The 13,066-nt window shown below is 40.6% G+C and overlaps 2 protein-coding genes across 3 annotated transcripts in view; one reads left to right on the forward strand and one right to left on the reverse strand.

The window, feature by feature from the left end:
* The window catches only part of CUNH1orf105 (chromosome unknown C1orf105 homolog), a 50,699-nt gene that overhangs the window by 13,859 nt on the left and 23,774 nt on the right, over positions 1–13,066 (forward strand). Inside the window, exons 1-2 of one of the 2 annotated variants that reach the window (XM_033200242.1) lie at positions 10,992–11,071; positions 11,860–11,945. In XM_033200242.1, coding sequence (XP_033056133.1) covers positions 11,051–11,071; positions 11,860–11,945 — 107 coding nt within the window. In that variant the 5' untranslated portion in view covers positions 10,992–11,050. Of the gene's footprint in view, positions 1–10,991; positions 11,072–11,859; positions 11,946–13,066 lie in introns of those variants that run through there. The other variant, XM_033200241.1, reaches the window with a different exon arrangement.
* PIGC (phosphatidylinositol glycan anchor biosynthesis class C) lies at positions 8,227–10,928 on the reverse strand. The gene is made up of 2 exons (XM_033200239.1): positions 10,770–10,928; positions 8,227–9,610 (listed from the first exon to the last, which is right to left on the reverse strand). Exon 2 carries the CDS (start codon positions 9,393–9,395, stop codon positions 8,502–8,504), a length of 894 nt encoding a protein of 297 aa, XP_033056130.1. The 5' UTR covers positions 9,396–9,610; positions 10,770–10,928; the 3' UTR covers positions 8,227–8,501.

Genomic DNA, 13,066 nt, shown 5'->3' on the forward strand with positions numbered 1-13,066 from the left:
CCTTGAGAAGAGCAACCCCAAGATACATAATTGTCAGATTTATCAATGTTGAAATGAAGGAAAAAATGTTAAGGGCAGCCAGACAGAAAGGTCGGGTTACCCACAAAGGGAAGTACATCAGACTAACAGCAGATCTCTCAGTAGAAACACTACAAGCCAGAAGAGAGTGGGGGTCAATATTCAACATTCTTAAAGAAAAGAATTTTCAACTCAGAATTTCATATCCAGCCAAACTAAGATTCCTAAGTAAAGGAGAAATAAAATCCTTTACAGACAAGCAAATGCTGACAGATTTAATCACCGCCAGGCCTGTGTTACAAGAGCTGCTGAAGGATGCACTAAACATGGAAAGGAACAACCAGTAACAGTCACTGCAAAAACATGCCAAATTGTAAAGACCATCGATGCTAGGAAGAAACTGCATCAACTAACAGGCAAAATATCCAGCTAACATCACAATGACAGATCAAATTCACACATAACAATATTAACCTTAAACATAAATGGTCTAAATGCTGCAACTAAAAGACACAGCCTGGCAAATTGGATAAAGAATCAAGACCCATCAATGTGCTGTATTCAGGAGACCCATCTCATGTGCAGAGACACACATAGGCTCAGAAGAAAAGGATGGAGGAAGATCTACCAAGCAAATGGAAAGCAAAAAAAAAAAAAAAAAAAAAAAAAGCAGGGGTTGCAATCCTAGTCTCTGATAAAACAGACTTTAAATCAACAAAGATCAAAAGAGACAAAGAAGGCCATTACATAATGGTAAAGGGATCAATTCAACAAGAAGAGCTAACTATCCTAAATATATATGCACTCTATACAGGAGCACCCAAATTCATAAAGCAAGTCCCTAGAGACCTACAAAGAGACTCAGACTCCCACACAGTAATAATGGGAGACTTTAACAACCCACTGACAATAATGGACAGATCAATGAGACAAAAAGTTAACAAGGATATCCAGGATTGAACTCAGCTCTGCACCAAGCAGACCTAATAGACATCTACAGAACTCTCCACCCCAAATCAACAGAGTATACATTCTTCTCAGCACCACATCGCACTTATTCTAAAATTGACCACATAATTGGAAGTAAAGCACTCCTCAGCAAATGTAAAAAACAGAAATCACAACAAACTGTCTCTTAGACCACAGTGCAATCAAACTAGAACTCAGGATTAAGAAACTCAAAGCCACACAACAACATGGAAACTGAACAACCTGCTCCTGAATGACTACTGGGTAAATAACAAAATGAAGGCAGACATAAAGATGTTCTTTGAAACTAATGAGAACAAAGACACAACATACTAGAATCTCTGGGACACATTTAAAGCAGTGTGTAGAGAGAAATTTATAGCACTAAATGCCCACAAGTAAAGCAGAAAAGATCTAAAATCAACACCCTAACATCACAATTAAAAGAACTAGAGAAGCAAGAGCAAACAAATTCAAAAGCTAGCAGAAAGCAGGAAATAACTAAGATCAGAGCAGAATTGAAGGAGATAGAGACATAAAAACCCCATCAAAAAATCAATGAATCCAGGAGCTGGTTTTTTGAAAAGATCAACAAAATCGATAGACCACTAGCAAGACTAATAAAGAAGAAAAGAGAGAAGAATCAAATAGACACAATAAAAAATGATACAGGGGATATCACCACCAATCCCACAGAAATAGAAACCACCATCAAAGAATACTATAAACACCTCTATGCAAATAAACTAGAAAATCCAGAAGAAATGGATAAATTCCTGGATGCATACACCATCCCAAGACTAAACCAGGAAGAAGCTGAATCTCTGAATAGATCAATAACAGGCTCTGAAATTGAGGCAATAATTAATAGCCTACCAACCAAAAAAGTCCAGGACCAGACAGACTCATAGCCGAATTCTACCAGAGGTACAAAGAGGAGCTGGTTCCATTCCTTCTGAAAGTATTCCAAGCAATAGAAACAGAGGGAATCCTCCCTAACTCATTTTATGAGGCCAGCATCATCCTGATACCAAAACCTGGCAGAGACACACACAAAAAAGAGAATTTTAGGCCAATATCCCTGATGAACATCGATGCAAAAATCCTCAATAAAATACTGGCAAACCAAATCCAGCAGCAGATCAAAAAGCTTATCCACCACGATCAAGTTGGCTTCATTCCGGAGATGCAAGGCTGGTTCAACATATGCAAATCAATAAATGTAATCCATCACATAAACAGAACCAATGACAAAAACCACATCATTAGCTCAATAAATGCAGAAAACGTCTTTGACAAAATTCAACAGCCCTTCATGCTAAAACTTCTCAATTAACTAGGTGTTGATGGAACGTATCTCAAAATAAGAAGAGCTAATTATGACAAACCCAACTGAATGGGAAGAAACTGGAAGCATTCCCACTGAAAACTGGCACAAGACAAGGATGCCCTCTCTCACCACTCCTATTCGACATAGTGTTGGAAGTTCTGGCCAGGGCAATCAGACAGGACATAAAAATAAAGGGTATTCAATTGGGAAAAGGAAAAGGGGAAGTAAAATTGTCCCTGTTTGCAGATGACATGATTGTATATTTAGAAAACCCCATTGTCTCAGCCCAAAATCTCCTTAAGCTGATAAGCAACTTCAGCAAAGTCTCAGGATACAAAATCAGTGTGCAAAAATCACAAGCATTCCTATACACCAATAACAGACAAACAGAGAGCCAAATCATGAGTGAACTCCCATTTACAATTGCTACAGAGAGAATAAAACACCTAGGAATCCAACTTACAAGGGATGTGAAGGACCTCTTCAAGGAGAACTACAAACCACTGCTCAACAAAATAAAAGAGGACACAAACAAATGGAAGAACATTCCATGCTCATGGATAGGGAGAATCAATATTGTGAAAATGGCCATACTGCCCAAGATAGTTTATAGATTCAATGCCATCCCCATCAAACTACCAATGACTTTCTTCACAGAATTGGAAAAAAACACTTTAAAGTTTATATGGAACCAATAAAGAGCCCACATTGCCAAGACAATCCTAATCCAAAAGAACAAAGCTGGAGGCATCACGTTACCTGACTTCAAACTATACTACAAGGCTACAGTAACCAAAACAGCATGGTACTGGTACCAAAACAGAGATATAGACCAATGGAACAGAACAGAGGCCTCAGAAATAACACCACACATATACAACCATATGATCTTTGACAAACCAGACCAAAACAAGCAATGGGGAAAGGATTCCCTATTTAATAAATGGTGCTGGGAAAACTGGCTAGCCATATGTAGAAAGCTGAAACTGGATCCCTACCTTACACTTTATACAAAAATTAATTCAAGATGGATTAAAAATGTAAACATTAGACCTAAAGCCATAAAATCCCTAGAAGAAAACCTATGCAATACCATTCAGGACATAGGCATGGGCAAGGACTTCATGACTAAAACACCAAAAGCAATGGCAATAAAAGCCAAAATAGACAAATGGGATCTAATTAAACTTAAGCGCTTCTGCATGGCAAAAGAAACTACCATCATAGTGAACAGGCAGCCTACAGAATGGGAGAACATTTTTGCAATCTACCCATCTGACAGAGGGCTAATATCCAGAATCTACAAAGAACTTAAACAAATTTACAAGAAAAAAAAAAAAACCCCATCAAAAAGTGGGCAAAAGATACGAACAGACACTTCTCAGAAGAAGACATTTGTGCAGCCAACAGACACATGAAAAAATGCTCATCATCACTGATCATCAGAGAAATGCAAATCAAAACCACAATGAGATACCATCTCACACCAGTTAGAATGGCAATCATTAAAAAGTCAGGAAACAACATGCTGGAGAGGATGTAGAGAAATAAGAATGCTTTTACACTGTTGGTGGGAGTGTAAATTAGTTCAACCATTGTGGAAGATGGCGTGGCAATTCCTCAAGGATTTAGAGCTAGAAATATCACTTGACCCAGCGATCCCATTACTGGGTATATACCCAAAGGATTATAAATCATGCTACTATAAAGACACATGCACATGTATGTTTATTGCAGCACCATTCACAATAGTGAAGACTTGGAACCAATCCGAATGTCCATCAATGATAGACTGGATTAAGAAAATGTGGTACATATACACTGCAGAATACCATGCAGCCATAAAAAAGGATGAGTTCATGTCCTTTGCAGGGACGTGGATGAAGTTGGAAACCATCACTCTCAGGAAGTTATCACAAAGACAGAAAACCAAACACCGCATGTTCTCACTCATAGGTGGGAATTGAACAATGAGAACACTTGGACACAGGGCAGGGAACATCACACACTGGGGCTTGTTGGGGGGTGGGAGCTGGGGGAGAGATAGCATTAGGATAAATACTTAATGCAAATGACGAGTTGATGGTTACAGCAAACCAACATGGCACATACATACCTGTGCAACAAACCTGCATATTCTGCACATGTACCCTAGAACTTAAAGTATGATAATATAATAAAATGAAACAAAAACCATTTATTTCTACTAAAAAAAAAAAAAAAACATTGACAAAGGTAGCTACACTCAACAACAGATATTCAATGTAGATAAAAGAGCCTTCTATTGGAAGGTGTCATCTAGGACTTTCATAGATAAAGAGGAGAAGTCAATATGTGGCTTCAAAGGACAGGTTGACTCTGCTGTTAGGGGCTAATGCAGTTGGTGACTTGATGTCAATGCTCGTTTACCATTCTGAAAATCCCAGGGCCATTGAAAATTATGTTGAATCTACTCTGCTCATGCTCTTTAAGTGAAACAACAAAGCATGGATAGCAGCACATCTGTTTACAGCATGGTATACTGAGTATTTTAAGCCCAGTGTAGAGCCTCCTGCTCAGAAAAAAAGATTCCTTTCAAAATATTACTGTTCATTTAAAATTTGTTTCCATGCCTGCTAACACAACATCCATTCTGAAGCCCATGGATCAAAGAGTAATTTTGACTTTCAAGTCTTATTATTTAAGAAATACATTTTGTAAGGCTATAGCTGCCATAGTGATTCCTCTGATGGATCTAGACATTGCCATTAAGAACATTTGTAATTTCTGAAAGGAGGTCAAAATATTGACATTAACAGGAGTTTGGAAGATGTTGATTCCAACCCTCATGAATTAGTTTGAGAGGTTCAAGACTTCAGTGGAGCAAATAACTGCACATATGGTGGAAATAGCAAGAGAACTAGAAGTGATATGTAAAGATGTGACTGAATTGCTGCAATCGTATGATAGAACTGAAGAGATGAGAAACTGATTACTACGAGTAGCAAGAAAACTGTTTCCCAAAATGAAATCTACTTCTGAAGAAGATGCTGTGAACACTGTTTTTGTTGAAATAACAATGTTTTTAGAATATTACATGCAATTGTTATATAGCAGTGGCAGGGTGTGAGAGGGTTGACCCAATTTTGAAAAATGTTCTACTGTGAGTAAAATGCTATCAAACAGCATCATGCGCTACAGAGAAATCTTTCTTGAAAGGAAGAGTCGAAAGAAGCAGCAAACTTCATTATTGTCTGAAGAAACCTTGCCACAGCCACCCCAGCCTTCAGCACCTGGCATCCTTATGTCAGCAGCCATCAATATCAAGGCAAGACCCTCACCAGCAAAAAGATTCTGATTCACAGAAGGCTCAGATGATTGTTTGCATTTTTAGCAAGAAAGCATTTTTAAATTAGGGTATGCATATTTTTTAGACATAATGAGATTGCACATTTTATAGACTTTATTACAATGTAAGCATAAATTTTATACACACTGGAAAACCAAAAAATTCATGTGACTTGTTTTATTGTAATATTAGCTTTATTGTAGTGGTCTGGAACCAAACTGCAGTATCTCCAAGGTATGCCTGTATATAGATATCGGTGCACATATATGTGAATGGTATACACACTTTGTGTGTGTGTTCATGTCTGTATATACACACTTATACATGATTTATCTATCTAGTTTTATAACACCTCTTTTCAAAATCCCCTTAACTTGCCACCGACTACAGGATGCAATAATGCAAAGTATTCAGCACTCTCAGATTTCAGTCTCTCACTACAGCCCATTTGTCCTGTGCTATTATCCACTGCCAGGACGCATCAGGTCCTGTGCACTCTGGCACATACTATTCATTCTAGCTGTAAGAACCTTCTCCCCACAGCCACCACTTTTCTGTCTAAATTAAGTCTACTGCCTCACCCTTCATCCTTGCATCTATCCCACAACTCTCCATCTCCCACCACCTTCACAATGAATTTCTACAACCACCACATTGTGTAAGATAAGGGACTGAGTGTCACACTGTATAGTATTTGTCCCCCAAATACTATACAGTGTGACAGGGAAAAGCTGAAAATGTTACTGCAGCCATACTGTCATCCCACTAAGGAACTATTCTTGAAAGTTTGAGAAACTTTCTGGTCACCAATATGCACGGTTGCTACTTGAGTTCTCTAAAGTTAACAATCACAAATGCATTCAAATAATACACAGGTATTAATACATATAAACAAAAACTACAATTTCATAGAACTCTTTACTATCTTCAACCACCAACACCTAGCCCTGTTCCTGATGTGGACTATAGAATAATTATGAGGCATGCCTCTATTGAGACATGAGGCCAAACCAGGAGCAGGCAGTGGACAGATGCTTTGGGCTCCAGAGGTTAGTCCCTGAAACCCTTTTCTCCTCATTAGTTAGTGTCCTTGAATATAGAAAGCAGTGCAACTGACCTTACGGAAAACCACCAATTTTTATCACAAAACACAATATTCATCTGCCCAAATAAAACTCTGAAAAAGAATGTGACATGAGAAGAGCTGAAGACACTAGTTCAAAGTCATGTCCCAAACATTCTTGAGAAATTTATGTTCAAATAAATAAAAACATTATTTTTTAGTAATACCACTCCCTTGACAAAATTTCTGATTTGAAGTTAATTCCTAGTGATAAAAGGACAGTACAGAAACTTGCCGCAAATGAATTACCACAGGAATAACCAGCTACCCTGGGAGGTGCCTGCTGTATTTGGCACCTTGTCTCTGCTCTCTTCAGGTTTTCTTCCATGTCAACTTAAACAACACCTAATACATTAGTACTAGCTATTACATAGTGCTGATGCTAATACATAGTGCTTCGTGTCAGGCATTCTTCAAAGCACTTTGCATATATCCCATTTACCACAATTCTAGAGGTAGATACTTTTATTCCCACTTTACAGATGAAAACAGAGACATAGAACAGTTGTGGCCTAAGATGTGATGATTTATTTCCTCCTTAGACAAAATGGATTGCTCCCCACTACCTACAGTATAGAGCCCAAATTCACAGCCCTCGAATTGCTACTCAACCTCCCATTCTGACTTTTTCCCAATATCCCCTCCCAGAAGTCCCCATAACCCTGAAGTGCCATCAAATATTGTCCCATCATTGTGCCCATGCTAAGGACAGATGTGGTACAGTAGTAAGCTTATGTTGCTGCAAATGTGTTTTTAGCCTGATTAATTTAAACTTGAGACAGAATTTACAAGTCAGATTTCATATTAAAAATCAGATATACAGTTACTGGGATTTCTCTTAGAATCCTATCTGGAATTCTAAGGGTCTGAAGCTAGGCACAAACTGTGAATAGAAACTATCAGTTGGAGCACAGTAGCAGCTGTCTCCATTGGACATCTCCATTTGTTCACAGTTGCCATCAGTCACACAAAGCATGCCAGTTTCACTTGCTTCCGTTACTGACCTGGCCTCTAAAGGCCTTCAACACATTGCCCTAAAACCATCTTTTGCCTACTTAAGTCTCCCTATCCTCCAAGACTAAGCTCAAATGTCACTGCCTCTCATAAGTATTTCCTAATTATTCCAGCTAAAATTTATCTCCAGCTTCTGAATTCCCCCTAGCATTCTGCTTATTATGACACATCACACTCTGCTTTGTAATTAGTTGTGTATATGCTTCCCTAAGAACGAGGTAGAAACTGAGTCAAGGTTAGGTAACCAATTCTGTGATCTTGGGCAACAAAACTGAACACAGCACCTTGTGTTCTAGGATTTGAGCCCCAGATAAATAAAACAGCATTAGCACATTGAAAAGGGTAGAGAGAGGTGACTTTACACACACACACACACACACACACACACACACTTCACTCTTCATGCCCCTCTGCCTACTGTTTATGTAAAAATCATGAGACAACTTGATGAATGTGTTTTTTTTTTAATAGAAACCACATCACTTCATATGTTACAGCATGTAATTCAAGAGGGTCCCATGAAGTATTTTCATCCACAAAATAACGGAGAGGATAAGGACCCGCACCACCCAAGCCTTTGGTTCATCTTTTTTGTTTTGATCTCTGTTCTCTTACCACAATGACATGCTGCTTCCAGAATGGAAGTCTGTCTTTAAGTTCTATACTAGTTAGGAGGCTAGTCTATCAGCTTGCCTTAATAACATAATGGATGTCCTAATTTAACTGAGGAACCTGGACAAGTCTTCCTTGATTTCAGCTTCATCCCAAGGCCCATGAATGTTTTCTTTAAAAAGCTGCAAGCGAATGAGGTAGAATGGACAGAGACATGAGATAGACATCAGCAGAAGGGCAAAGAGTATGGCTCCCACAGCACTGATGGACAGTAGGCCTCCCAAGGCTGAAAATGCAAAGAGCAGTGTGACCCCCACATAGCTCCGGGGAGTACATGCCTTTAGTTTCTTCTGTAACATGGGCCATAGGGCAAAAATCTGAATGGCAAACGTTACCATGATGAAGGCATGCAGGGACCGGGGAAGACGTGAAGCCAAGCATACAGAAGCAAAGATGGCCATGTTCAAGGATAGCGTGCTGGATACAATGGCAGCATTGGCACCATAGTCAAAAAAGATGAGGTGGCCTAACAGCATGAAGACTGACATGGCATAGATGGTGTCAGTGCTGACAGACTCTGTAAGGGTCTTCAGCACTGGTGAAAACCCGTAAGTGAAAGTAATGAAGACTAGGGCACTCTTCAGGTCAGCCCACCGGGTCTGCCCACTCTTCTTCCGCCCTTCACCTCCATCAATGAGATCAAACAAAACATACCCAGTCAGTGAAGAAGCCAGGCCAGTCCCAAAAAGCCAATGGGGGGCCAGAAGACCCTCATCCATATACCACCAGATAACCACAAAAACACAAACACTGCACAGTTGCTGGATCACCACACTGGACTCAAATACCACAGCCCAGTATTGGTATTTCCGAGCATGGATGTTTTTCCGGAGCTCTTCCAGGAATCGCCGGTCCACATAGTTATCAGGAAAGGGCTGTCGCTCATACAAGACCTTCTGCCACTTGACCTCCTTGGCGCTATTTACAGATTGGGCACACATTATCCTTTCATTCAAACTCAGGCCAGTTTAATCATCGCCCTCACAGAAGTCCAGGTGGTTCTTGTTCTTTACGAAGGTTTGAAATCACACCTCCCTGGAAATTCCATGCTGTGGTTGATGTTCTATCAACCGTTCCTTGTTTTCAAAGGCAGCAACCCAGGCTAGGCCTACAACAGATGAATTTGTCTCTGAGGAAGGACAACACAGCCAAGTTCCTAGAAAAAGAGAGACTGTGAACCTACGAAAGTTGTGAAAGGTCAAGAGTAGTACTGAGTTAAAGTCAAATCAACTCAGTTTACTAAAAGTCTGAGCAAAATGTATGTGGTAGTCACCTTATTAATTTGGGACATTAAAACTGCATTTCAGATTTGAAAATTATAATTCCTTGAATAACAACAGACATCTGTTAGCTATCACTTATTGAGTGCCTACTATGTGCTAAGTGCCTTATGTATCTTCTTTCACTTAATCCTCACAACCATGCAAGTTAGTATTAGTCCTGCTTTAGTAAAAAAGCTGAGATTCAAGATGCTTAAGTAACTTTGCGCTAAGGTAACAGAGCAGAGCCAGGATTCAAACCAAAGTCTTATCCCAAAGCCTGTGTCTGACATTGTATCTCCCTCTAAACCAGTTCTTAACTCAGTGGTTCACAAACCCCTTCGGTGTATCACGTTGCATGCTTATATCTGGATTTGTGTGAATTTATAGGGATAATATCCATAGCTTTTATTGGTTGTCAAAGGCATGTTATATTTTTTAAGTTACCAATCCAAAGACAATAGTAAGCTGCACCATACAGAAAGGTATGAGCTCTACAGTTTGTTTAGCCAAAATCAAAGACTCAAAGAAACTAGACTCTTCTTCCATTAGCTGAGCTTAGCATCCTTTAAAGAGCTATCAATCTACTCAAAACAAGGAAACTCTGTGAGGATCGAGGAAGGTAATCATCCCTTTTTCACAATGAGAAAACTGAGTCTGAAACACCACAGGCATCCGGCAAATTTGAGGAAAAAACATTTCATATTGCCCAACTTTATTTCTTCCATGAAGACCACGACAAGTGTTGCTTGGCAAGCCAGACACCGTTATCCCGCTCTCTGCAGCAGGAATCCCAGCCAGGGAATCTTAAGGCCGCCGCCGGGGCTGGAGGGTCTGCGACGCCCAAAAGGGCAGCGCCCGCCCGCAGAGTGGGGCTGGGAGGGGACAGGGTAGGGTAGGGTAGGGTAGGGTAAGGTAGGGTAGGGTGACCCCAGGGGTGCGCCTTCACTCTCGGGGCCTCCCACTCCAGCCGCCACCCCTCACTCAGCCTTGAGCCTGCGGGAGACAGCAGAGGAGAAGGAGCCCCGGAAACACTGACGGTTACACGGAACCCACCTGCCCGAGAGTTCCTAGGGATGCGCAGCTGGGGTACGGCGGCACCCAGCCTTTCTCCCGCTCCGGGGGGCAGGGGCTGCGACTGTGGCGGAGCGCTTCCGGGTCCGCCGCAATCTCCTCAGCGAGAGCACCCTTCCCCAGCCGGAACCATCGCGACGTGGCTGCTGCCCCCTCCTGGCTGCTCAGAGGACCTCCGGGCTCCTCTCCTGGAGACTGGCCCAAACCCGAATGCTCTGAGCCTAGGAAGGCATATCTCCAGCAATCCCCTATTGAAAGATGGGATGTGCCATCTGAAGGGCTGGGTAAGGCAGGAGAGGACAAGGAAAGAGGCTAGGCCAGTGGGTGAGAGATAATGGCCGCTTTTGTTGCGCTCCTTTTATTAAGTCAGGCCCTCAGCTGGGACTTCCCATGCATCCATGCGTTCATTCCACAGATACTGACTGAATGCCTGCCCGAAACAAGCCCTCCTTGGGGGGGCTCATGATACAGCCATGAATGAAACAGACAAAAATTGCTGCTGTCTTGAAACTCTTTTTTGGTACATTGACCTTTACACTGATTATATCATCTTCCCCCTCAAAGAGGACAAATCTAAGGCTCAGATAAGTTGAATTTGTCCAAAGACAGGCACCTGGGAAGTAGATGAACAGAGATCAATATCCAGTTGTCCATAGCTTCAAAGTTTGGTTCTTTCCTCTTTAACTCCTAAAAGAGGAGAGGAGAAGATTGCTAATTAAACTGAGTTCATGGAAATATTAAAGGATGTATAAACGAAGGAAATAATAAAAGGGATGTAGTAAAACACGGGATACAGTGGATACAAAAGTCAGAAAACATGACCCATTTACTAGCTCAGTGACTCCAGGCAAATCACACTACCTGACCTTGGATTTCTTCATCAGTAAAATGGATATGACATTATTTGCACTTGGCTACTGTATAGGATGGTCAAAGAGTCAAATATAATTATAATATAAAAATGTTTTTAAAGTGTTCACTATATGGCTGCTATTAGCTGACTTTGGCCATCGTAATGATAGCAATGTTTAAGTGTGATACATTCTGTAAAATGTTCTCTATTTCCCTCTAGGCTTCTGTTGCAAAATTTGACAAGATTCCTTGGCTTAGTGAGGCCAGCCTCGTAAACAAGCCATTAGTGCTCAGCCTCCCCAGAAGGTAACCTCTCAGCCACTGAAGGCAAAAGTTTTACAAAACATCTCACAGAAGATGATTTCTTCTTAAGGGATGATAATTATACAATTATCAGAGGGTGCATTTGATCCATTGAGAAACTCAAGTGCTTTAAAAATAGAAATATTCTGGGTTTCTGAGACAAAAATGATCACTGAGTATAGACCTGGCTAGAGGAGATGAGATCTCAAATTATTTCCCTCTACCACTCAACAGTATAATTTTGCCCCTAGACACTGTCTCTGAAAACACTTTCATCCTCTTTCTCACCCCACCTTTTCTCCACTGCTGTAGTCCGAAATTTTCACATTTTTACCATCAAAAGTCTAGAACAGTAAGTTCCCATCTTTATAGAATAGTAACTCTGTATGTAACTTTGAGGTACCCTCCTACAATCTTGTTAGTCCTACTCCTTCCAGACAGACTACTATGTGACATATACATCTATTTTTCAAAATTGCAGGAATTACATGTCTAGGGAGCATTTCAGCTGTCTCTTGAAATTATTGGGTTACCATGTTCCTTCTCCATTTTTGATGAAATGGTTCCTAAGTGTAGTGATAAACTGCACTCTGGAAAGGGGACATGGACAGAAGGGTAGGTGTGAAGCAGTGTTGGGGTGAACGAAAGAAACCAGAAGGAGGGCAAAGAAAAGGCAGGCATAGAGGCCATTCCAAAGGCACATGACAGACAAAAAAGAATCCACTCCTTGGCATGCGAAACAGCTTGTTAGAAAAGCCAGACTCCCCGAAAAGAGTTTCTCCTCCTGTTGATAACTACCATGTACCCTCCTGCCCATGGATAAGTGACTTCATGAGCGAATTCCCATCACTATCTCCACATCCCCACTTTAGTAACATATACCTTTGCTTTGTCTCTCTACTTTAAAAAAAAAAATCACATTCTCAGTAAATAGGTACAGTTTTATGTATTTTCAGAACAAAATTCACAAGTGCTTTCAAGTGCTCATTATTCAGTTGTGTTGCTTTTACATAATTTTGAATATGTCTAAAGCAGATTATCAGAGGTTCAATAAACTCAAAGGCCTATTTAAGAAACAAAAGCACTAAGTGATAGAGGGCTTATTAAGAGTTGTTAACGCAGGC

This window comes from Trachypithecus francoisi, unplaced genomic scaffold (genome assembly GCF_009764315.1).
Source record: "Trachypithecus francoisi isolate TF-2019V2 unplaced genomic scaffold, Tfra_2.0 Lachesis_group5, whole genome shotgun sequence".
NCBI lineage: Eukaryota > Metazoa > Chordata > Mammalia > Primates > Cercopithecidae > Trachypithecus > Trachypithecus francoisi.